Source organism: Pyrus communis, chromosome 2, assembly GCF_041283825.1.
Source record: "Pyrus communis isolate YQ-2024b chromosome 2, ASM4128382v1, whole genome shotgun sequence".
NCBI lineage: Eukaryota > Viridiplantae > Streptophyta > Magnoliopsida > Rosales > Rosaceae > Pyrus > Pyrus communis.
Genome location: NC_142566.1, coordinates 18,317,750 through 18,342,494, shown reverse-complemented (window position 1 = coordinate 18,342,494; position 24,745 = coordinate 18,317,750). Strand labels below are relative to the sequence as shown.

Here is a 24,745-nt window from a genome sequence, read left to right as displayed (position 1 = left end):
AGGGTCTTGCCATTTTTATAAAAAGTGGCAAGTGCAAGATTTATCAGCCTGAGAGATGACTGATCTGGGAAACATTAATGGCAATGAATAGAATGTTCATCTTGCTTGCTCGCACACAACCACAAGAACAAAAGTGTTTCAACACTGTTGCAGAAGATCAACCCTAATTGTGGCATTGTAGATATGGACATCTGAGTTGGAGCGGCCTAAAAATTCTTCAACAAAAGAATATGGTGAAGGGCTTACCAAAGTTTAAGGCTCACGCGAAGGTTTGTGAAAAGTGTTTGGTAGGGAAGCAGCAAAGAGATCCATTCTCAAAGAAGAGTACATAGAGGGCATCTCAGACTCTTCAACTTGTGCATGCTAACATATGTGGGCCCATTAATCTGATCTTCAACAGTAAGAAAATGTATCTCATTACCTTTATTGATGATTACACTAGAAAGACGTGGGTATATTTCTTGGTTGACAAACTAGAAGCTTTTAGTACTTTCAAAAGCTTCAAGGTTAAGGTTGAAAAAGAAACAGGTTCAAGCATAAGGAGTCTACGTACAGATCGTGGGGGTGAATTCACATTACTCGAGTTCACAAATTTTTGCAACATGCATGGAATTCAAAGGTAGTTGATTGCTACCTATACTTCCCAATAGAATGGTGTCAAGGAGAGAAAAAATCAGACCATTATGAATATGGTTCAAAGCATGCTTTCAAAGAAAAAAAAAATTCAAGAGCTTTATGGCCAGAAGCAGTCAATTGGACCATCCATGTACTCAACAGAAGTCCAACACTAGTAGTGAGAAACATGACGCTAGAAGAAGCTTGGAGTGATTCCAAACCATTAGTAAAACACTTCAGGGTTTTTGGGTGTCTATCACATGTACATGTTCCTGACAATAAGAGGATTAGACTTGATGACAAGAGTATGAAATGCATTTTACTTGGAGTCAATGAAGAATCCAAGGCTTATCGACTATTTGATCCAGTTTCTAAGAAAATAGTGATAAATTGAGATGTGATTTTTGAAGAAGATAAAGCTTGGGATTGGAGCGACAATCATAGAGAAGCAATCATGGCTGATCTTGAATGGGAAAAGGATGAAGAAGAAGGTCCAGGAGATGATAACAATGTAAATGAATCCAAGACTGATGAAGCAGTACTAGAAAGTGGGGAATCTGATCAAGATGACTAGCCAGAAAACACTACCATTGAAGGACGAGTCAGAAGATGACCAACTTGGATGAGAAACTATGTAAGCGGAGAAGGTTTCTCCAAGGAAGAAGACATGGCTCACTTAGCTTTGTTTGCTGATATTGGTCTCATATCTTATGAGGAAGTTGTGAAAAGTGACAATTGGAAGAAGGCTATGGATTCAAAAATTGAGGCCAGGGAAAGAAATAATACGTGGGAGTTGATAGAGATGCCATCAGGAGGAAAAGTGATTGGGGTAAAATGGATCTACAAAACAAAGCTTAACGAGAAAGGTGAAGTGGACAAATACAAGGCTTGCTTGTTGCAAAAGGGTATAATCAACAATATGGAGTGTATTATGCCGAAGTGTTTGTACCTGTAGCTCGTTTGGATATAGTTCGTGTCATATTATCACTTGCAGCTTAGAATAATTGGACAGTTTACCAATTGGAAGTTAAGTTGGCATTCCTCCATGAAGATTTGGATGAAGAAGTGTTTGTTGCACAACCTCCTGGCTATGAACAAAAAGGGTAGAAGCACAAGGTATATAAGCTTAAAAAGGCTTTATATGGTCTTAAACAAGCTTCTCAGGCTTGGTACAACTGCATTAAGACTTATTTCATGAAGGAAGGTTTCCAGAAGTGCCCACATAAACACACCTTGTTTGTCAAAAGAATGAATGGAGGTAAAATGTTAGTTGTTTGCCTTTATGTTAATGATCTCATATTTACTGGGAATGAAGAGTCTATGTTTAAAGAGTTCAAGCATTCTATGATGATTGAGTTTGATATGACTGATCTTTGAAGAATGAGCTATTTTCTTGGCTTAGAAGTGTTGCAAAGGCCAGAAGGTATCTATGTTAGCCAAAACAAATATGCTCAAGAAGTGTTGGAGAGGTTTAACATGGACCAGTGTAATGCAATTCATAATCCTATTGTTCCTGGCTTCAAAATGATGAAAAATGAAGGAGGCATAAACGTTGATAGCACTCTGTACAAACAAATTGTGGGAAGTCTCATGTACTTGACTGCCACACAACCTGATATGATGTATGTTATCAGTTTAATTAGCAGGTTTATGGAACGACCTACTGAGCTATATCTTAAAGCAGCGAAGAGAGTGTTGAGGTACTTGAAGGGCACAGTGAGTTTTGGGCTGTTCTATAAGAAGAGAGAAAATGAAGAACTCATTGGGTACACAGACAGTGATTATGCTCGAAATCAGGATGATAGGAAGAGTACTTCAAGGTATGTTTTTATGTTGAGTTCAGGGCCAATCTCATGGTCTTCGAAGAAACAACCTATGATTACTTTATCTACCGTTGAAGCATCGTTTATAGCTGCAGCATCGAGTGCGTGTCAAGCAGTTTGGTTAAGAAGGATTTTACAGCAGCTCAGTCATGAACAGTGCAAATCCACAAGGGTTTTATTGCGATAATAGTTCTACTATTAAGCTTTCAAAGAATCCAGTGATGCATGGTCGCAGCAAACACACAGATGTTCGTTTCCATTTTCTTCGAGAGCTAACCAAGAATGATGTTGTGGAATTGGTTAAATGTTCTATGCAGGAGCATGTAGCGGATATCATGACCAAACCATTGAAGCTGGATGTGTTTCTGAAACTGCGGGAGTTAATGTGTGTTTGCTTACTCATGGATGTAAACTGATTGCTGATAACGTTCAGTTTAAGGGAGGATGTTGAAGTTGTTAAGATTTCCTAGCTAGTAGGGTTAGGTTTCCTAGTTTGTAGGATTGTTTTTAGTAGTTGTTAATAATCCCTATTCTTTAGGAAGAAGTTGTTTAGTTTGCTTCTTATTTTAGTCGTGTACCATGTTATTAGGTTTGTTAAAATGTGGGTTGCTTATTTCTAGCTTTTAGTTTTCTTGCAAGGTTATTTAACGCCATTGTTGCTCTTTCAATAGAATAACATATATTCTCCCAGCTATTGAGTGCACAGACAAACATTTATTTACAAGTTTTAGGTTCCAATAGAATGCCTACGTCATTTCACCCACATGCAAGTGGGTAATTTTCAATGTAGATGCATGTGGCCCCATAGTCCACATGTATACCAGCTAGTAATACACTTCACGCACGTGAGTGCAACTGACGTTGGCGAAAACTTAGTGCAGTGGCTATCGCGTCTCCTTGCGGATTTGCCTCGTCCGTGCGAGTGTGGTTTGCCATCTCATCCATAACCGGTGTTTGTAATTTTCAATGTAGATGCATGTGGCCCCATAGTCCACATGTATACCAGCTAGTAATACACTTCACGCACGTGAGTGCAACTGACGTTGGCGAAAACTTAGTGCAGTGGCTATCGCGTCTCCTTGCGGATTTGCCTCGTCCGTGCGAGTGTGGTTTGCCATCTCATCCATAACCGGTGTTTGTTGAGCTGAATCGGCCATCGGATTGATTCATGATGTACCGGTTGTTGAACAATATATTTGAAATGTGGGTTGTTGACTTTATTCGGCTTCAATTATTGTGCAATTTAAATTTATGCCTTTGAAAATAGGAAATGTATCGGAGTCAAACTGATTGTCACACTGAAATTAAAGATTTTATTTTCCTTTGATCACAAGATGGAAATAAGCATGTGGAACTGCAGTCAATCAAATCTTTGAGGGGAAAGAGGTAAATAGGACTCCTATAGACATCTAAATCATTGAGATTTGAGAAAGTTTATAATAATTAATTACTCAAATTAGCAAATAGTAAACACCGATTTCTCCGTTAATCGTGGATTAATCATTGTCTTTACTCAAAAGTGGGTAAAAATTGTTTAACCAGAACATGGATTGGATCACAGCTCATGCATTGTTCAAAGTTCATCCGCCTATAAAACAGTGTTTGTAGCCATTCTCTAATCTCTATGCAAAATTACTATGCAATCAGCTATTGCTAATCAAAATTGGAACCAACAAAGCAGGGACGTCCATCATCAACACGTGTACACGATCATATCCATGGTCTATGGTCCTCTTCAACTTACGCACTTGCATCATTATTGTACGCACACGTGCGTGTATGCAATTAGTCGTGACACTCTTCTTTCTAGCACGCTCACGCCATCTTAACACTCTCTTGTCCTTGTCGGAGAGGGATCATGTAGCCATTGCAACAGTGCCATTTGACCACAAATAGAATCTAAGACCGAGAGTGAACGGCCTAGAGGGGGGACAAAACCGATAAGGGGCACAGTGCATCCCATTTGCCCTCTTGCTCCTCCGTCATCCAAAACCGCACCAGCACCATCACAACCATATATAATCCCCATAACCACACTTAACCAGCAACAGTGCAGAGAACCGGATATACCTAACTCTTCCAAATCCCAATTGCTTTCTTGTACTAGTACAACTAGTAGTTATAACTTCAGTGGTTAGCCTGGTCCCTGTTGTGTCCCCCAACTGTAGGACCCTTTCTAGTTTTTGCTTCCTCCTTCACAGCTAACAAGTAAAAACATTCCCTCCTCTTTCTTTTTCATTTTTTCCACTTAAATCCACCCTTTCTTTTACATTTTTGCTCTATTCCTTCAATTCCCCCATCTCCTACCTCACCACCAAACTACTACTTATGGAAGAGCAAAGTTTTAATACAAAGCAATATAAAGGGAGGGAATCGAACACGAAACCTCGGTGCTGCTCTTAACCAGCTGAACTACAAGACCGAACATTTCCTTGTACGACGAAATGTTAAATACCCAAAATTAAAAGGAATAAATACAGAAAAAGGGGGAAATTAAGCTAATTAGTAGCGTAATTTACATCTTACATCACGTTTTTATAAAGGGCCAAAATTTCTCCATCCAAAGCAAAAATTTTCTGAAAAAAAAAAAAGAGATACAGTAGGCGAAATTCTAATTTCCAGGACCAGGACGAAAGCTTCATCATTGCTTCAGCAGTCACATACCTACCCTGCGCACGTTAGCAAAGGCCACCCCTCAATTTTTAAAACCGAAAGAGATTAAGACAACCTCTCTAATTCCACTCACCTTCCGAATTCTCCGGGTCGGGCATCTTGTTCAGGTCGACCCGATCCACGCATCCGGCGAAGCAGGGCTTAATCTCATCGCCGTCTCCGTTCCCTGCCGCCGAACCGCGGTGGTGTCGCAGAGCCGTCTCGACCGCGTCTACCCGGGCTCCGACCTCGGTGGCCCGCTTGCGTATCAAAGCTGCCGACATGTCACCGCACCCGCAGCCACCTTCGACCGGCAAAGCCTCTGGAAAATTGAGCCGCGCGGAGGGGCCCCGCAAGTAAAAAACTGCCGTGTCGTACGCCCGAGCGGCGGCGACGGGAGTGGAGTAGGAACCAAGCCAGATTCTAGAGCGCTTGTTGGGTTCTCGAATCTCGGCCACCCACTTGCCCCACTTTCTCATCCGTATCCCCTTGTATGGCTTGTCGTTGTCCACCCCAGCTCTCTTCCTATTCGCCGCCTCTCCACCGCCGCCCTCCATCTTCAATTGTTCTCCTTCAATTGTTGATGTCGGTCTGAGAGTGCGAAAGGGGTGCTCTGCTTTTTGGAAGAGAGGGAGAGAAAGAGAAAGAGAGAGAGAGAGAGAGAGAGAGAGAGAGAGAGAAAGGTGGGAGGGGGTTTTTTGCATGCTCCTTGGCCACTAAGGTTGTATCTGGGTAGGCTTCCACGTCTCTGAAACCCAACAAACTAAAACATTTTATTCCCCGAAATAAATCCAAATTCACCGACACAACAAATCCCACCGATTTTCTTTTTCTTTTTCTCTTTTTTTTGGGTTTTTTTATTTTTTGGGGAGGTCTTGCCTAATTAAGAAATGGGGTCAGTCAGACCCAGAGGACCCTGTCCTAAAATACAGGGCACTTTTTTTGTAGTGGAGAGATGCTTTATTTATTTTTCATCTTTGCATATTTTTCAAAAAATTGGTTGGGTTTTATACAATTTAGAAGTATAAATAAATAAATAAAAATATGTAGTGGGTGGTGGAGGTAGAGGAGGTAGAGGAGGTAGTGAAGTGATGGGAGGTGTCTGTTTGTGTGGAAAATTCAAGTGGAATTCAAAGGTTGTGAAGAAAATAATAATAATTCTATTTTCTTGTTTAAAATAGTGAGGAAAGAGTGGTTTATTCTTTTGTTATGATTAGACTATAATTTATTATGTGCCAATGTTGAAAATTATACTTTAATTAGTTCACGAACTTAAAAATATATTGCATCATTAATCTTTCAACTTAACAACGTGTTACATCACCGGTTATTTTCTCTAACCTCTTTTTTTTTTTAATTAAAACTAGGGATATATTAGAAACTTCAATTTAAAACAACATGAAATTTTAAACTATAAATACAGAATGAAAATAGTTGGGCTTGGCAACTTGTAAATATTAGGCAATGCGATTTCAAAGTTGATAGGAAATCGAAATGTGGCTGGACTTAAGGCTAGTTTGACATTGCTGAAATTATTTTAAAAGTAGCTTTTTTAAAAAGTTGGGGGTAAAATTTTGTTTGGTATATGAAGAAAAAAAAAGTGATTTTTGTCAAAATCATAGGAACAACAGAAAGCAGCAGTAATTCTACCGTTGCTTTTGAAAGCAACACTACTTCTTCTTCTTTTTTTTTTTTTTTTTTTTTTTTTCCACAGCACAACAACCCCAAACTAGCCCTTAAACAACTAACACATCACATATTAAATTGTGAAAAAAAAAGGTTCCTATGTATTCAATTTTCTTAGACAAAAAAGATCTTTTTTTAGGTTTTTGTCTTTCTCATTTTTCAATTTATTTTCAGTGATGTGAAATGAAGTTCTTAATATACCCCTAAATTTAATGAAAAAACAGACGGAGTTAGTGAAAATAATCAATGGTACAACACATTTTTGTATTTGAAGACTAAAGAAACTAATATGAGAATTCATGGACTAAAATTAAACTATGAGTAAAGTTCAGGGATCATTGCCACTATTAAGCCTACAACTCTATTTGACATTAGAAGTTTGTAAACGATGATTTTGGTAATGTTGATTTTAAGATGAATCACTCTGATTAAGTTGTGTGTTGTAAACATTTGTTACCATTTCATTAAAGAAAATCAGTGCTTTTTGCTTGAAAACACGTTGAACTAAATGTGAAATTAACTAATTTAAAAAGGTGAAATAATTTTTGTGATCGAAGATACATCTTTTTTACTAAGCGAATCAATTAAAAAATACATCTTCATTTAACTCAACCAAGATAACACAAGAAGAACTTCTACATCAAAATGCAATAATGCATGAGGTACTCTTTTTTTATTTTATTGGGGTTGGGTGAAGTGACATGAGAGCTCCGACCCAAAAATATATCCAACCAAACACTACAAAAATCAAATATTTTTGTTTTGGAAGAGTGTTTTGGCAAATGTAAAAAGCACTCCAAACCCAACCTAATTCAGTTGTTGCTTCTGTGGGTTTTATTATTTCGTTGCTTCTTATTTAATTTTCTATACCGTTAGGGATTGACTTTTCGCTCCAAGCAAACGGCATACCTTCCCTTATCTTTGTTTGAAGAATTTTTTCAATGTACCTGAAACACAATCGACATAACTCTCACGTTACCATTGCCCTCTTCCGCAACCTTAGAAACAACCGAACCCAGAGCAGCCACACATTGAATTTGATCATGACCAATTAGGATGTTCACTATCCTCAAAAACCTGAGGCTGCCTCATGTAGACTTCTTCTTTTCATTCTCCACGGTTTTTACAACAAGCAATCGATATTTCACGATCAAGGGTGTAGTACTATTTGTAGTAACGGTCCTTATATATCGTATTAACAATCGAAAGATGGTCGAAAGAAAAAATCTCTATTTGACAGGGCGGGCTTTGTCCTTTAGTCCTCTGATAGTGAAATTGCTAAAAAAAAAAAAAGGGACCATAGGCGTTATGCTCTTGTCACCGAGAATGTGGAAGAATGGCTCCCTTGTGACAGTAAGGGATAAGCACTAATGGGGATGGTTTACCAATACGGAAATGCAGGGATCATTTATGTTAAGTCTGGTTGCTCGGGCCGTTGTACCTTTTGATTATGGGGAAAGAGAAAGATAGGAAAGATGCCAAGTCAAGCCATGTACTACTATTGGCCATACAATGATGGCAAAGTCGTAAGACCATGTATGGGGGTTGACGCCTGCCCAGTGCCGGAAGGTCAAGGAAGTTGGTGACCTGATGGCTTAAAAGAAGCTCCCAATTGCAATAGGAGTAGCTACTTGTTTCATGGCTTTAATTTGAGCTCTTCAGATCCTGAATCTCCATAAATGGGTATGACTGGTTAAGGTGATCAGCTTCCGATAGTGGATGCGGGTAAATCACAGTAAAATCTATCTTTTCGGAAGCGAAGTCGTAACTTATACAGTTCGAAAGGCGCCCGCGCCATCACCTACAGCCCTTTTCTCTGTCGGGGGCTTCCACGAAATGAAAACAGACGACATCGTCGTATGCTCAACACCTTACCTATTTTAGGCGATACCATTGGTCTAAACTATCAGAATCTTGGTTCCCCACGAGATAATCACAGATCAACCGTGGGTCAAAATCATTCTTTCTTCTTTTTTTTTTCCATTTCAGGTATGTCATTTGCTATGAAAGACGACAAAGAGCATTTATAGTGCCCTTGGCCGTAGAGCGTGTTTTTCGAGCGCTTGGGATGATTTTAGGCGCGGCGTATTCCCTTTGGCTATATAATCGTTTGGTTCACAAATGAATGTAGGACAAATATTTGAATGCTCGCTTGGGTTAGCGGGGGGTCTGCTAGATAGACATTATCGAATAGCACATTTTGATGAGAGATATGAACAAGAGGCAAGTGGAGAAAACGAGCCATCCTCCCCCACCTTAGGCAAGCTTGCAATGAACCGAAAGGTGAGAGGCAAGTAATACAATTGATTAAAAACTTTAAAAAAAATATCATCCAACTAATTACTTAATCTGGACTACGTTTTCAGCGCATTAAAAAAATCTCTCCTTTGGAAAGGGATAATATTGACATTATGCAATCCCAGTGGCCCCATAAGTAAGGTTGAAAATACCTGCTGATCATATTATTGGGCCGGCCTTATTATTTTATCCACAAAAATGGTTATTATCTTTTGTTTTTTTACTTCCATTTTTCTATAGTTGGGTTTGATTCCCTGAATTTACCGCCACAAAGTTGATTGAGAGCGACCTTTTGTCGGTGGAATAAAATCACATTTGCTTGTATTTATAAGAAGTCATACCATGACTAGTAGGACCACACATGAATTTGGAAGATTAGACCACTCAAAAGTTGAAGGATCATGTCTTTTCTGCTGTACATAGAAAAGTAGAAAAATAAAAAATATCGTTTTTTTCTTTTTGGATATAAGTTTTTTTCAAACGCCAAAAAAAAAAAAAAAAAAAATTACAAAACACAAACATCGATTATCAAGAACGAAAACTTCATATTTGAAACAAATGGTGGATTTCATTACTACCAAGGCACCTAACTGTTACAAGAGGCTTATTCTCACTTGTTTAACTATGATTTAGGTGTTTTGGAGGAAAATTATTTGGTCCCACCGGATTCAATCAAGGCAAAATTGTTTGAAAAATCTTACAAGGGTCTCCTTACTGATGTAGTACTTCAGCAAACGGGAATTTTGATTTCTCGTTGATCCTTTTGTAATTCAGCTGTTGTGTCTCTCTCTTACACGTTTTTGGATTGTCCTTGAACCATGGATCTTTGGTCTTAGTTGTTGGAGCTTTTTCGTTGTTCCTCTCTAATAGTAGAATCAGTGTGACAAGTTTTTTCGGAAACCTTTCTTATAACTTTTTCTGATTCTACTTGAAAACTTTCGATTATAGCGGCTTGTACATTATATGGAACATTTGATTCCTTTAGAATCAAATTCGGTTTAAGGGCAAGTCTGCTTTCCTGGATTATGCCAAGTTATGGCTAGTGGCTCGGTTTCGTGACTTGCTCTAGTGTGTTTCTCAAGATGTAGCTCATTCTCTTCTGCATTGCCTATTTTCTCATTATTGTGTATCTTGCCGCTTTATATTACGGCTCCATCCTTCATTTCAGTAATTTGGAAGTCGTCGATGGCTGGGTGGCTCAGGCTCAATATTGATGTGTCTTATGCCGATGGACGAGCTGGATTTGGTAAGGTCTTCGCTCATTGGAGGGTGGGGGTGCTAGCTTGTGCATCAAACACAGAATTTGCAATTCCAGTTGCTACATAATCTTACTTTCATTGAGGTTGTGCGTATAACTTGGGTAAGAGATAGGAAGCATTTATGGATTGAAATAGATTCCATGTATCTTTTCGAGGCTCCAAATGCGATCTTTTGATTTCTTATGGTAAATTGGAAGACTTGTCTATAACAACTTCGTCGAATACGATTTATTTGTACACGTGTTTATTGAGAATGAAATCAAGTTGCAGATGATTTAGCTTCATTTGGAGTAGATAGTTATGCTTAGTATTGGTGGTCTACGGTTCCGGACTTTGCAGCCTCTGTTCATGGTCTTAACATTATGTTTTGTCTTTATTACCATTTTGTTGATCATTTTGTCTTTTTGGGTCTTGACCTAGTTCTCCTCCCACCCCACGTTTGTATCTTTTTCATTTACTTTTTTATATTATTAGTAAAATTGGTGGAGGAGGGATCGGTGGAGAATTTTTGAGTGTAATGGGCGATCATTGTCGAAGAGTTAACTTGGCATAGTCTTTCTCCATTTAACATAAAAATTAAATAAAAATGTCATCATTTAGCGTTAGCTTTTGCTCTTTGGTATTAACATGATATCAATAAAATGAATGACATATTGACGGCACCTCGAGTACCCTATATCAAAAGTTAACGAGCTGATATATAAAATTGACGAAATGAGGCAATACAAAACACAAAGTAAAAGTCTATGGAGTGATTGCAAAAACATGATGTAAAGTGATACTTCAAATATGGTTTAGCAGTTATTTTGATAAGCCTATAAATAAAACACCACTCCCCAAAAGGATATGTTGCCATTCTATGTTATGTCACTAAATTGTTTACTCAAGTCATAAACTATAAGGCAACAATTCTCGAACTTCTAATTTACGTTATCACAATTATTTACAGTTTTACGTAAGCGTTGCATGATAAATTAAATCGGGAGTATCAAAATCACTAGTGACATATAATTGAGGAGTACTCTTTCCCATACGATAGGAGCCACAAATAATGTGGTTGGAGTAAATGTTCCATTTTTATATACTACAAGGACAGATCGTATGTGCTTGTCTTCAACCACATTTTTGTTTCCATGTATTTTAACTACATTAGGGTTATGAGCACTGACGAATCGAAACTATATATGGAACTTTATATATAAAAAGACATTACTAAATTCGGATGTGGTTGGTTTTTGTTCCCCATACTTTTGCAATTTGCATTGTATTTGTTGGATACACTGGGATTGTACCAAGTATTATTGCTCTCCACAATTTCCCTATTAAAAGTTTGCCCATAATGCCATAACTCACTGAGTGAGAGATACAACTGCAAACGTTTAAAAAACAACGACAATAGTACTTGATTTCTTCATGCCTTTTCTATTTTGGATTGTTGAAAAAGTATGCATCAAAGATGCTCAACCACTATGGTTGTCGTCTACCAAGAAAAAGTTCGCTGCTATGTAGCGACTCTTCAAGATGTTTAACCACTATGACTTAGAGAAAACAAATTCTTTGTAACGTTACATTTCTATTCTAATAATACAATGCAATGTTATATGCAAATTTGTTTTTAAATAACAATGTATTCTCGAAACACTATAGTGTCGCTAAACTCGTTATATATATCCTTTATGGGGAGGGATCCCTATTTTTGAAAAAAAAAAAAAAAAAAAATTGAGGATTAGTTATGGGACCTAGTCTACATCGAACTTCAATGATCTGAATCGTCTATATTGTAAACATCGATTCTTGGATCATCCTTGCAAACATTCAATTCAATCAAAATCATTTGCCTATTCAATTGACACGATGAAATTTCAATATTTCCTAGACCATATTATTCGTCAATTTCCGTCTCCCCCTTCTTTATCGCCTTCGAAAATGCCCTAAAAAAGGTAGGCAATGAGGAGCAGAAGGTCGATGATGGCGCCTGTTAGGACGTAGAGGCGGAGAATTTTGTTTCGAAGGTTGAAAATTGTGCGGTCTTTAGAGGAACTAAAGGTGGGGAAAGCAACTTTGGAGATGAAGTGCAGGTAGATCATGGGGAAAGACAGCGAAGGCAAAGTCTTGGGGGCTTCCCATTTAATTTTATTTTTAATTCCTTTCAGATATTTTTTTTTTTCCTGTAATGTTAGTTAAAATTCACATAAGCATTTATGTCATTTAATGAATAAATAAGAGCCCTTTGATATCATGTGATCTAAAAGCTCAAAAAGAGTGTAAAAATATTTGTCAAAATGTTTGTTCCTTGAACATATCCCATATATATATATATAATTGTTATTAGCATTCCAAAAATCTCATTCTATACCCCTCACAAATGTATTTTTCTTTCTAATTATAGAAAATTTGGAGTATCAAATGAGATTTTTGGAGTGCTAATAACAATTTCCTATATATATATATATATGTATGTATGTATGTATGTATAGACACATATGTATAATGATTGTTTGGTATATATAGATTATGGGTGTACAGCTTGCAAATGCATGGCTAGTTGTGTTGTATTGTATTTTTTGGTATTGTGACTCAATTATATTACTTACCATGCAAATATAAATAATAAAAAGAAGCCGAACTTTATAGCCCTGAAAAGAAGGGGCTTCTTTTAAGGTTTTGTTGCTTTGTGATTGAAATATTGAAGACAGTGGGTGGGTAGGTGGCAAAATTAAGAAAACAATCACGAGGTTTTATTTTTTATTTTTTATTTTAGCTTTTGCACCAAGCTAGATAGAGTGGGGGTAGAAATAATTTGTGTAGGGATGACAGCAATAATGGGGCTAGCTAGAGACTAGAGGAAGTGATTTGTAATTTTGTTTCATGTAGTGACTATCAGTTGTAGCTTTTGTTTTTTGCTATATCGAGGGTAATAAATCCTCCAATCTTACTCAAAATTCTCGAGCAATTACAAAGTTAGTGCACACGACTCACCACAGAGGACGAAAGCAAACCCCTTACTACATAACCAACTCCATGACTCAATGTAAGGGTTACGTCAAGGTTTATCAATTGATTGATATTTGTGTTTACAATCAATCTCTTCGGCGTCTTATCAACCAAATCTCACTGGCGTCAACAGAGGTTTGAGTGGCTGATATTGCATCAAGATTAGTGCTTCATTTACCATCTATATTTATAATCTCTCTAATAGAGGTAACGCCTTATTACATAACCAACTCCACGACTCAATGTAAGGGTTACATCAAGGTTTATCGATTGATTGATATCTGTGTTTACAATCCAACTCATCGGCGTCTTATCAACCGAATTTCACTGGCGTCAAGAGAGATTTGGGTGGCTGATATTGCATCAGGATTAGTGTTTCACTTACTAGCTATTTGTACAATTTCTCTAGAGATAACACCCACCAACATAATGTGAGTCCTTTTTCTATTAAATATATAGTACAAATAGAGGGTAAGAATTACATTTTTATTGCTTCAGTCTTCCATATTGCCTAGCCAACCATGCTAGGTAACTTGATGAATCTGTAGTTTGAAGATGAATGTCAGGTAACTTTAAATTCTTGAAATAAAATTGAATTCTTGGAAGAAAAAGAAAATAAAAGAAGAAAGGTATTAGGTTGCATTTAAAGCAAATTTTGCCGGAGGGGGGGGGGGGGGTCCCCAAAAGTGGAGTAGAATTATATATCCATCAATCTTGTTGACTTCTTTAGTCTAAACAAAAGGATTAAGAACTAAATTTCCACTTATCAAACTAATCATACTTTAGTCAAGCGTAAGACTACTATTTAGTCACGTGACTTGCCTATTAGAACCAATAGATGATTTCTCCAAGAGAAAGCAGAGGGCGAGCATCGATGAAAGAAAATCTTTAGGTGTAACAGTGAATATGTTATCTTTTCTTTATCTCTCATCACACAAAAGAGAGAAAAAAGTGAGAACATACGTCTACTGGCAGAACTAACATAGAGTTATTGATTGTTCTTGATCCCAACAATTTTAAAAGCTCTATGTATATTTGTTTGTATATTGTATTTGATCCCTATTAACAACTAAGATAAATTAAATTACAACCTTCTCTTTATGTTTTTTTTATTTTCTTTTATCATATTTGTCTTCCTTTTCTCTCTTTTTATATGAATTTCTTTAGTTGAAAAGCCTTGACAACCTTCAACATTTCGTTACAGTATCTTGCATTCACCCTCGACAAGCCTCTACAAATAATAGTAGTTGTCGCCACATGTTGGCATAAATTTTCGGCATATGTTGACAAGAATTGGCAGATATCTGCTAAGTGCTCAATGAAATGAGTCAATAAAGCTTTTTTTGTTGATATCATAATCTCATTATTTGAAAATCCTAACTATATCGCTGCCTACGTCTATTGTATTTGGTAATATACTGAATTTTAGTTGAATAATTGAGCTTGCGATTGCCCATACGTCGCAAATATCTATTTCTACGTTCCATTCTCCTATTGTTCATCTCCATCATTATACCAAAAACATTGATCAGGCATGCAGACTAAGAATTCGGTCAGAAAATGAGAAGTAGCAAGTCAAGCATACGATACGATGGCCATCATCCCCATGAATGCCGTGACGTGGCAGGCAATGGCAGTGTGACAAAGTGTGACAAACCCGAGGGCAGTTGGTCCTTAGATGTAGGAGTTAAAGGATTCACGTTGACCTTTCTACATAAATCCAAAAAAATGAAAAAGGAAAATAATAAATTTCATGCACATGTCTAACTTTTCCACGTCCATTTATATATCATTTCAGATTGAGGAGGAGGTCGTGTCTGAGTGTCTCTGCAGAAAAGAAAAACCAAAAAAAAAAAAAAAACAAAAAGTCAAGCGTGTGGAAAATGTGACAAGTCATTGTCTTTGACAATTTTTTATTTCCTTTGAACAAGTCTCTCGCGCACACACACATAGTAATTGACGATGCTTGATTAGCTATTATTATTTTTATGTATATGTCTACTTGCATTGAACTGGATTAGCATTATGGTCAATCGGTTAATTTGAATGTTGATGTATTGTGAGCTTTGTAAATATCAATGGTTTGTACACGTAAGCAACTAATTAAAGTAAGTTTCGTCTAAATAAAAAAAACATCAAGCGATTTTTCGAAAAGTTAAATAAATCCTTATCTTCATTTTAGTGATCGCTTTTCTCACCATCTTTCTTGCACAGTAGGGTTGGAAACTTTAGTGAAGGTATGGACAAGGTCCTAAAAACGTTAGGTACTAATTAAACGGTAGGCTAAGGTCTAGCGCCTACGGATTTAAGTAAATCTATTGTATTTCGTATAAATAAATGTTTTCTTATATTTAAATTGACATGTGCAAATAAATATTTGTTTTTGACCGTAATTTGCAATTATTGTATCCATCGAGTGCACGTACAACAAAATATGTTTAAGTCAACAAAATATCATACTTTTGTCAAAGAATTAAATGTTTATAATTTGAAAACCCACAAATATTTTCCATTATTGAATGTTGACGTTGACGATGACGACGAGGGCACCATCAAGGAAAATGAACATAAATGGACACCCCTGCCTAGATGGCAAATCTACCTACTGTTGGTACAACTAATGTAAGATGTGGATCGCCTTGCGCGGGCATGGAAACGAGCGAAAAGCTACAATCTTCTATTCAAACTACTTCGGCTTCTTACGCATTCCCATTCGTGATCTGGCGTATCTGGGATTCTTGTTAAGCAAAACTTGTAACATAAAACCAACAAATCCAAGGAGAGGAAAGGAAAAAAGCAAACAAAGCAACAGGCCAACTACTAAAGGATACTCTAATCTCATGCCTTCGCCAGCTGTTGATGAGTAGAGAAATGTGCCTTGCAGATGACTCAGCGCTCCAGTTGAGCAGGCAGTGTCCTACAAACATAGGGCAAAGCATATAATTAGAAATTTAGAACCACAAAGCAGGTCTAGGAAGCGTTGCAATAAGGAAATTCAGACATTGTACTGGTAAGCAAGGCTTCCATAACATAAAATCGATAACGCCCAAGACTCCGACACAAGAGGCAGCAATAGAATAAGTAATGGATAACTTTACTTTCGATTCTCAATTGTTTTCTACAAATGCTCATATCAGTGCTATCTACATCTAAGCTCCCTCTTGGAAACTCCGCATGTTTACTGTTATTTTTAAGCTGAATGATAGCACCAATAAGTACCTGAAAATCAACAAATGCAACCGGAGCTCCATATGTGCTTTGCATCTTCAATTTTATGAACCCAGGGCACCTAACAAAAACAAATTAGAAAAGCCTCGTCAGTGTTACAGACTATACAGATGAATGTAAATGAAAAGAAATTATAGCTATTAACCTTGAAAACACTTGAATTAGCTCTTGCTCCGTACATGTTGGCCCCAAGTTAGCCACAAAAAGCGTTGGACATGGAGTATTATTTTGTGGAAAATGCTGTACAGAAGAATTATTCTGCCAATGTAAATAAGAGCCAACAATGTTCACAATTAGATTGCATTTAATGCAATTTATGTAACACCTACGATGAAGAGAGTAGGATTCCAGAAGAAAACAAGCAAATTGAAAAAATACAAAATGATGCACAAAATCCACGTTAGGAATCCAGTATTTAAAATTCTGAGACTACAATGGAAGTTTCTTTCACTACAACACAAATTGCGATAGGATGTGCTCAATATTAGTTTTAAGGTGGCCTTTTATTCCATAAAACAATGTCCCTAGTGCAGCCCTATGGTAAAACGCCTGACAAGATAAATATCATAATGCTTAAAGAATCGAACATGTATCTTTTAAAAGCAAAAAAAGAATATCAAAGAAAATATTGCATGACCATCTTCAAGAATTTAAAATCGACTTGAAAATGAAAATACACAGAGAAACCAAGTATAACTAATGAAGAGAAACCATACCGCATTTGGGGATATTGTCTCGTGTACAGCTCTGCCATTGAAGTTGCCATGACTGAATAGTAAAGAAAACAATAAATGAGTACAAAAAGTTCAATTAGATTTACTAAAGAGGTTATTTCAGAAAGGAAATACTATACTCCAACTTTGTGGAACAGGGCATCCAGAAACTTCTTTAACTATGCCCTTGGCCTTTCAGCTAGAAGTGATATACTTTAAAAGAAAATATGTGCTGATTATTGAACTAATTGTAGTCACTTCCATGTAAAAAAAACGTGTGCTCAAGCAGTGCAGATGACCTTGGTGCAGATGGATAACCAGTCATGTTGTAAGCAGAATTACCCATTCCAGGCATGTGAATGCTGCCAACTCCTGCTAGTGTCCAAGCGTGCAAAACATGTGCAATGTGAGCTATTAGATAAATGTGTCCTCCATGTGACTAAGTAATAGTTTCTGGTCTCAGAGACCAGGCAATCATCAAACAGATATCATCAAGAAAATTGATCATATAGAGAATGGAGATCGCATAATGTACATCAGGATGATTAATATACAAACAACTGCAAACAAGGGAATTCACATGAGCTAATCCGTTAAGTTACAGACAATCCTCTTACCAGAATCAGGAGTTCCCCTTGAATATGATGAACTTCTAGCTCTCTTATCTGAGCCAGATCTTTCATCATCTGCAAACAATGATCAACAATAGCACATATTGCAGTTCCATGCCAGTTATTACCGAAATAAACAAAGAACGGACCAAGAAAGTGAAGAAAGCACAAAGCAATCAACCTGTTCTTGAACGCTTAGACCTAGAATTAGATTTAGCTAGATCAATATATAATGTTGAACCTTTCTCAAGATCAAACACCATCCCCTGCAAATAAGGTTCAAAATCAAGAGCTCTCAGTTAATGCTTTCACATCTTTCTTCGTGCACCTAAATTTCACATAAAAAGAGGAAAACTTGCCGACTAAAAGGCATATAATCAACCAACACATTTGCAAACCGCTACTATAGAACCTCCATCCTCCACACACAAATAGGTATAAGTGATTCAACCCTATGATAGGCTCTTCAGCCAAGGAGATAAAAATGGATAAATATTGACTACATTATCATAATTGCAAATTGCAAAAGACTTACAAGCCAAATGATCGCCCTATTTAAACCACAAATACCAACCAATACTAGCCCGATTTCCACAATGTCAACACAGCAGTGCAACCAACATAGTACAAATACAGTATTTATTTATAGATATCCAAAATTTACATCACTAAACAATGCAAGATACTTACATTCAGCGCGTGCATTGCTCCAATGGCAGACTGCTGATCCAAGAACACCGCAAAAGCAAAAGGCTGCATCACCAAAACACCGTGTCAGCTCACATAAACTTCAGCGTCAATAAATACCACACATTCAAATCCAATCCAAAATTCCCCAACTTCCCAATAAAAAAAAATTTAAAAATTAGGCATTAAATTTATCGAATTTCAATTGATAACGACGTACCTGAGATTTTCCGTTGGGGGTTCGGAGGTGGGAGGACTCGTAACCCGGAAACTCGCGGAAGAGGTTATAGATTTCGCGAGGCTTGACATCTTCTGGGAGACCGGCGACGAATAGAGTTCGGAGCTCGTCGTATGAGGGTTGGGGGATAAGAGGGGCAGCGTAGGAAGCGAAAGGTGGTGGCTGTTGAGGGAAGTAGGGCTGAACCAAGTGGTGCTGTGGCGGTGGCGCCACCACTGGAGGTGGCTGAGAGGGCGGAGGTTGTTGGTAGTAGGGGTAGTGAACCGAGCCTGGTGGTGGAGGCGGTGGCGGGTAATAGGGAGCCATGTCGTCCATTTGAAGCCCTAGAAAAAAATTGGCTTCCGTTTTTTGTATTGTAATATAGCAGCGACAGTACTTTTAAGTTGCAAAGGTGGGCTGGGCCAGAAAATTTGTAGCCCATTATGATATTTATATTTTGGCCTGATTGAATAAACGGTGATGATAAGGTAATCGAAAGATAACTTCGTCATAAAAAAATTTAGGGTAAATTAAAAAAGACTACCTCAATTATTGGGCCATCACAATTTCATATCTCATCTTTAAAACATTTTAATGTCATACCTTATCTTACGAATTTGTTGCAATGTTATACCTCTGTTACTTTGTCCGTCAATTCCTCTGATAAATGCTGACTTGGCTTATGCTGGGTCCCACTACCTCCACATATGGACTTCCACGTTGGTTTCTGAAACATGTGGATCATCTAAAAGGATGACACGTGTATATTATAATAATAAAATAAATTTAATAAAATTTAAAAATTTTACAAAAAAAAAAAATTGCCTCGTAAACCATGCAATTTGAATTGAAGCCTAAAGCCCCAACCGTGCAATTCCATTATTTAGCTCCAGTTCCCAAATCAAAGAAGAACCCTAACCCTAATTTCCTATCACTCACACCAAATTGCAATCAATAGTTTGTTCAGCGAAAACCTTAAGTTCATTTCATCGTCACCTACCTTCCCTTTGTTCATTTTTGTTGAAAACCCTAAGCTCCACTGGTTTTCAAAGGATTTAACAGTATTTTGAAAGATTCGAAATGGGGTGGAATGTGCGCGAGGATCCCGAGGAAATGACGCCTACCTACTGTAAATACAAATTTTAGTTCGTTTTGTGCTTTGTTACTTCCCTTTTTTTTATTCAGGTTCTTTTGGGTCTGTTGATTCCAAAATCTTTGTTGGCGATGGGTGGGTTTTGTTGATTGTTTATTCGAAATGCTTACTGATATGTTGGAGAATGGGGGTCCATTAGGTGTTTTGTTTATTGTTGTCGAGAAAAAGGTAGTTTGTTTACTGTGGTTTGGATAATTGTTTTAAAAAGAAATTTGGTGCTTGTTCTAATTTTTGTTTTGTTTATTCTAATGTTGGATAATGGTGGGTCCTTTTGGTGCTTTGTTTGATGGAGATGGGTGGGTTGTTTTCTTTGTTTATTCAAAATGCTTACTTATTTGTTGGATAATGGGGTATTTTTGGGTCTTATTGTCCTTTTTTCTGTAAGCTACTTTGTCCTTTGCTTTGTTGTTGACTGTTGAATATGTTGAATTGCAATTGTTTACATTTGGGGTGAGTGTTGTCTTAAGGTTTGTTGGCTGCACTAAATATGGTCTTTTTTGTGCTTTGTTTGTTGGTGAAGAAGATGTAGTATTTTCTTTGTTTATTCAAAATGCTTACTGATTTGTTAGAAAATGGGGATCATTTTGGGTCTTCTTATGCTTTTTTCTGTGATGTGTGGTCCTAGGGTTTGTTGGCTTCACTAACTAGGGTTTTAACTAGGTTTTTTTTTTTTTTTTTTTTTTTAGTAAATTTTAGTTTATCTAGACTTATTTTCCATTCATTTGCATCATGGTGGGGAGCTCGGTCATGAATACTACTATGGGGGGGGTGGGGAAGTTGCATGTTTGTACCATACTTGACCAATCCCGAAACTACCAAGCACTGGTTAACTTCATACCTTCAAGGACCTGTTGAGGGGTTCATGCTGAGGCACCCCTACCGAAGCACAAAAGTTTCCCTTCAACCAAGAGGTCAATCATAGCACGACACATGTCAACATCATAATAAATCTCATATAGTCCCACATCGACAGCAGACAAAATCTAGAGGCTCTTCTCAACTATAAAAGAAGACCATTCTCCTACAATTAATCCTGAATGTCATTATTGTACTTAAACTAGTCATTAGAACCCACTGACGATAATCATGCTTAAACTTATGTATTTGTGCAAACCATTCACTATTAATGAGAACTCCTCTACTCCGTGGACATAGCCAGACTTACGGTGAACCACATACATCTTGTGTTTGCTTCATTATCTCTATCTATTTACATATTATCAGCACCAGGTGATCGAAGCAACCGAGCGAAGGTGACAAACTTGACATTTTACGCTGTTCTAAAGTCTTTACTGATTTTGTGCATCAACATTTGGTGCCGTCTGTGGGAAACGACACTTATTCCTACTATCTCCAGCTTTGTCAAGCTAGTTTCCATCGTTCGTACACACTCTCATTTGATCAAGCATCCCTCTCCAACATGAGAAGCGAAGCAAGCCATAGCACACAGAATGACACTCCCCTTATGCCTAGTGTGAAGCAGTGAAGGAAGGAACGAAAAAAGTTTGCTCTTCAAGCTAAATCAAAGAGCTAAAGGCTCAAAACAACAAGATAGCAATGAAAAATGAAATCCTCTTAGAGCAGTATGAGAAGCTCTTCGAAATGCTCCATGAGGCTAAGCATACTCAGTCACACGAGTCCATTTCCTCTGTGGACGTCAATTATCACATGGGTACCCCCCAAAAGGGGGGTCACTGATCTTCAACATGGATACTCCTAATAAGAAGCGAGCTACTCATCAATGTGTTGATCAACGTAAGACTTTTCTCAACCCAGCTGCTTTGAACCGAAGCAGGAAAAATGGAGGAAGGTGCCTCTTTGTAGAAATGGTGGAAGGATCGAAAACTGTTTATTGCGATTGTCGAGACTTCTTGAGGCAGCGTCGAGAAAACCTCATTCACATAAGCTCAAGGATCAAAGACCCAAAGGTCATCAAATGGCTTAGTCTCCTACCACAATGTAGGCTAACCCCTAATCAAGGAAAAGAACGACAAGTCTTTGAGGGACAAGAAGATGTAGGAGACTCGGGGGACTTCCAACAAACACGTCCCGAAAACGAGTATGGTGAATCCAGGGAAAGGCCACATGCCTTTAACCAAACTTCGATACTTCCAAAGAATAAATGAGACTTATGAAGAAAAGTTCTAATTATGCCTGACTCCACTCATGACCCCCCTTATCTTGCAGCTCATCGAAGAATTGAACAGGTTGAAGGCCGATCGTTAGGCCAAAATACCTTACTGGAATCAACCAAGTCTAGGCCCACTAACAAGGATGATCATTTACACCCCTTTACAAGAAAAAACTAAACAAAAACTTTGTGACAGCCCGTCCCGAGAATTTTAAAACGTACGCGTGAAATGACGATTTTGCCCCTAGCGTGATTTTTCGTTGTGTAGTTGTTCTTTTTGGCTTGGTGTGGCTGGTTTTGCACCACACACTCACCCTCACTATTTTCCTCTTTTCCCTGCACTGTCCCGTGTTCCCTTTCCCTTCCCATTCACCATATACATACGGACCACACCCACAAACCTATCAAACCTTCACAGATCGAGGAAACCAAGACCACATTCGAGCTCGTGAGGCTTGTAGGAGTCCAACCATACCATTTTCAGGTAAGAACACCTTCGTTTTCACGTCGAATCCACGATGTCCGATTTCGAGTACTGTTCATGCACACGTGATTTCTCACGTTTTAGGGAATTTCAAGCTTATAGGTAGCTTGGTGAGGTCCCTAGGAGGCTCGGGGTGGTTCGTTTGAAGGTTTTGGACGTCGAGATCACGAGTTTCGAAGTTGGCCGGAGTTGGGTTGTTTTTGCAGGTGAGATTTCGTGGTTTTTAGCACTTGAAAGTGGTATGATTATGTTCCTCTAGTTCTAAGCTTCATTTTGGTACCAATTTTATGAAATTTGGTTGAAAAACGAAGAAGATATCAAAGTTTGAAGTTTTCCCGGTTTTCCGGCTCCGGCGACGGCGCCGAAGGCTCGCCGGAGAAGACGACGGAATATTCCGTCAAGTCTGACGGAATATTCCTGACGCCGTTAATGGAATCCGTTAGGAATAACGGAATATTCCTAACGGCGTCAACTGACGCCGTCAGCGCGCCAGGCACGTGCCTGCGCGTGGCCGGCGCGTGGGGGCGCGTGCGACGGTGAAAAATTATTTTAAAAATATGGGGATGTTCCTGAGGTTGAGTAGATCACGTTGGTATATTCATATACCCCATTTGAGCATTGTATGAGAAGTTATTTCTAAAGGTTGGTTATGTGCTTTTAAATTGACGTTTTTGTAGTTGTTTCGCATATAGGTGATACCTATCCCGAGGACGAGCGTGGTCACTCGAGGCAGGGGGGCTACGACCCTTCCACATACCAGTAAGTGGGCTTTTGGTTTTCCGTATATACCTATATACATATATTTTCCCAGAAATTGATTGAAATATTAATTAGTTTATATGCCATGCATTTTATATTGCCGTTGATTATGATTGGTTAGTCGTATTTATATGTGTATGCATTGGCGCTGTGGACACACAGGTAAGTGCCAGGTAAGTGTTATGCATGTTTACATTCAGTAGTGATTCGAGATGTTTAGAGAGCTCATAACCTGCACCCCCGGTGTTAGTGCTCCCGCCCAGAGTAGGGCACAGTCCTTCATGTGATGTTCACCTCCCGCACCACACGCTCAGCTTAGATCCAAGTTAGGTGCACAGTCCCGTCGTACAGACCACTTTAGGTGGTTCCGACTCGTAGGTGACCCGCGATTATTCGCCCAGCCTTCACGTGATCGTAGCACTAGAGCGTATATATGTATTACACCCAGGCCTGTCGTACAGACCACTTTAGGTGGTTCCGACTCGTGTGCAGGTCCAGTTATTGAGATTGAGATTTGAGCTCTAGATGCAGCCGTCCAGGTCACTTTAGGTGACTCCGGCTGCCAGATTATACGTTATTGATATGATTTACACCTGAGCACTTGCATTTCATTATGAGGTTTTGGCATGGCATATTCTTGAGCATGATTGGTATATATTATACGTATATCTATTTTCTGGGAAGTATACAGGTTTTACGGCGAGGGGTTAGAACGTATTTGTTAAATGGTTTTCGAAAAGCTTTGTTTTTGCCCACTCACGCTTTTGTTTTGCGCCCTTCTAGGTTCTAGTTGAGTAGCAGGTTCGGTGGTTTCCCAGAGGGCTTCCCGGCATTTCTGACAGACGATCACCAGCGTAGGGTCACCTTCGGGTGCACTGTTGTCGTATCATTTTTATTTGGACTGTTTTAGGCTTATGCTCTGAACTCGTGTCTCACTTACGCTAGCACTCGTGTCCATTACATTTTGTATGCTAGTTTTTATTATTCGTACTATTTTATTAGCTTCCGCACTGTGCACATGGCTTCGTCACTTCCACATGACGGCCAGCACGCCCTGATCTCGATCAGGGTGTGTCAAACTTGGCTTACAATCATATACCAGGAGGGAAGATCTAATTGAGCATATCCACATCTTTGAATCTACCATGACATACTGAAGACACAATGATGAAGAACGATGTCTCATATTCCCCTCAACTCTTTATGGTGGAGCTTTCAATTGGTATTGTTGTTTTCAACCTAGTACTGTGGATTCATTCGCTGAGCTAAGAAGACTCTTCGTGGCTCAACACATCTTCTAAGCTGATCGCTTACACTCCATTGATGAATTATACATTATTCGTTAGAAATCAGATGAGTCATTGCGTGAATATGCCGATCGTTCCAGCCACAAGTACTCTCGTTGCACTGAGGCAAATGATAAAACAACACTCAG

The 24,745-nt window shown here is 38.3% G+C and overlaps 2 protein-coding genes across 5 annotated transcripts; both read right to left on the bottom strand.

Annotated features, from left to right (window-relative positions):
* Positions 1-4,909: 4,909 nt before the first annotated feature.
* LOC137749018 (ethylene-responsive transcription factor ERF011) lies at positions 4,910-5,837 on the bottom strand. Its single transcript, XM_088685236.1, has one exon. It carries the CDS (start codon positions 5,792-5,794, stop codon positions 5,171-5,173), a length of 624 nt encoding a protein of 207 aa, XP_088541362.1. The 5' UTR covers positions 5,795-5,837; the 3' UTR covers positions 4,910-5,170.
* Positions 5,838-15,762: 9,925 nt separating this feature from the next.
* LOC137747702 (uncharacterized) lies at positions 15,763-19,150 on the bottom strand. Of its 4 annotated transcripts, none has more exons than XM_068487861.2 (10): positions 18,787-19,150; positions 18,570-18,632; positions 18,061-18,145; positions 17,886-17,954; positions 17,568-17,643; positions 17,272-17,323; positions 16,701-16,813; positions 16,547-16,616; positions 16,159-16,244; positions 15,763-16,056 (listed from the first exon to the last, which is right to left on the bottom strand). In XM_068487861.2, exons 1-10 carry the CDS (start codon positions 19,117-19,119, stop codon positions 16,014-16,016), a joined length of 990 nt encoding a protein of 329 aa, XP_068343962.1. In that variant the 5' UTR covers positions 19,120-19,150; the 3' UTR covers positions 15,763-16,013. The 4 variants fall into 4 exon arrangements, with proteins under 4 accessions (XP_068343962.1, XP_088541353.1, XP_068343963.1 ...); XM_088685227.1 differs by having other exon boundaries at positions 16,701-16,795; XM_068487862.2 differs by having other exon boundaries at positions 17,568-17,640.
* Between the last annotated feature and the right edge of the window lie 5,595 nt (positions 19,151-24,745).

Excerpts from the sequence above, each read along its gene's own strand:
- LOC137747702 (XM_068487861.2), bottom strand. The coding sequence starts at position 19,119 with ATGGACGACATGGCTCCCTATTACCCGCCACCGCCTCCACCACCAGGC. Across the intron at positions 17,644-17,885 it reads AAGGGGAACTCCTGATTCTG|CAGGAGTTGGCAGCATTCAC; the intron begins GTAAGAGGATTG and ends CTTGGACACTAG. Across the intron at positions 16,617-16,700 it reads CTAATTCAAGTGTTTTCAAG|GTGCCCTGGGTTCATAAAAT; the intron begins GTTAATAGCTAT and ends TGTTTTTGTTAG.
- LOC137749018 (XM_088685236.1), bottom strand. The coding sequence starts at position 5,794 with ATGCAAAAAACCCCCTCCCACCTTTCTCTCTCTCTCTCTCTCTCTCTC.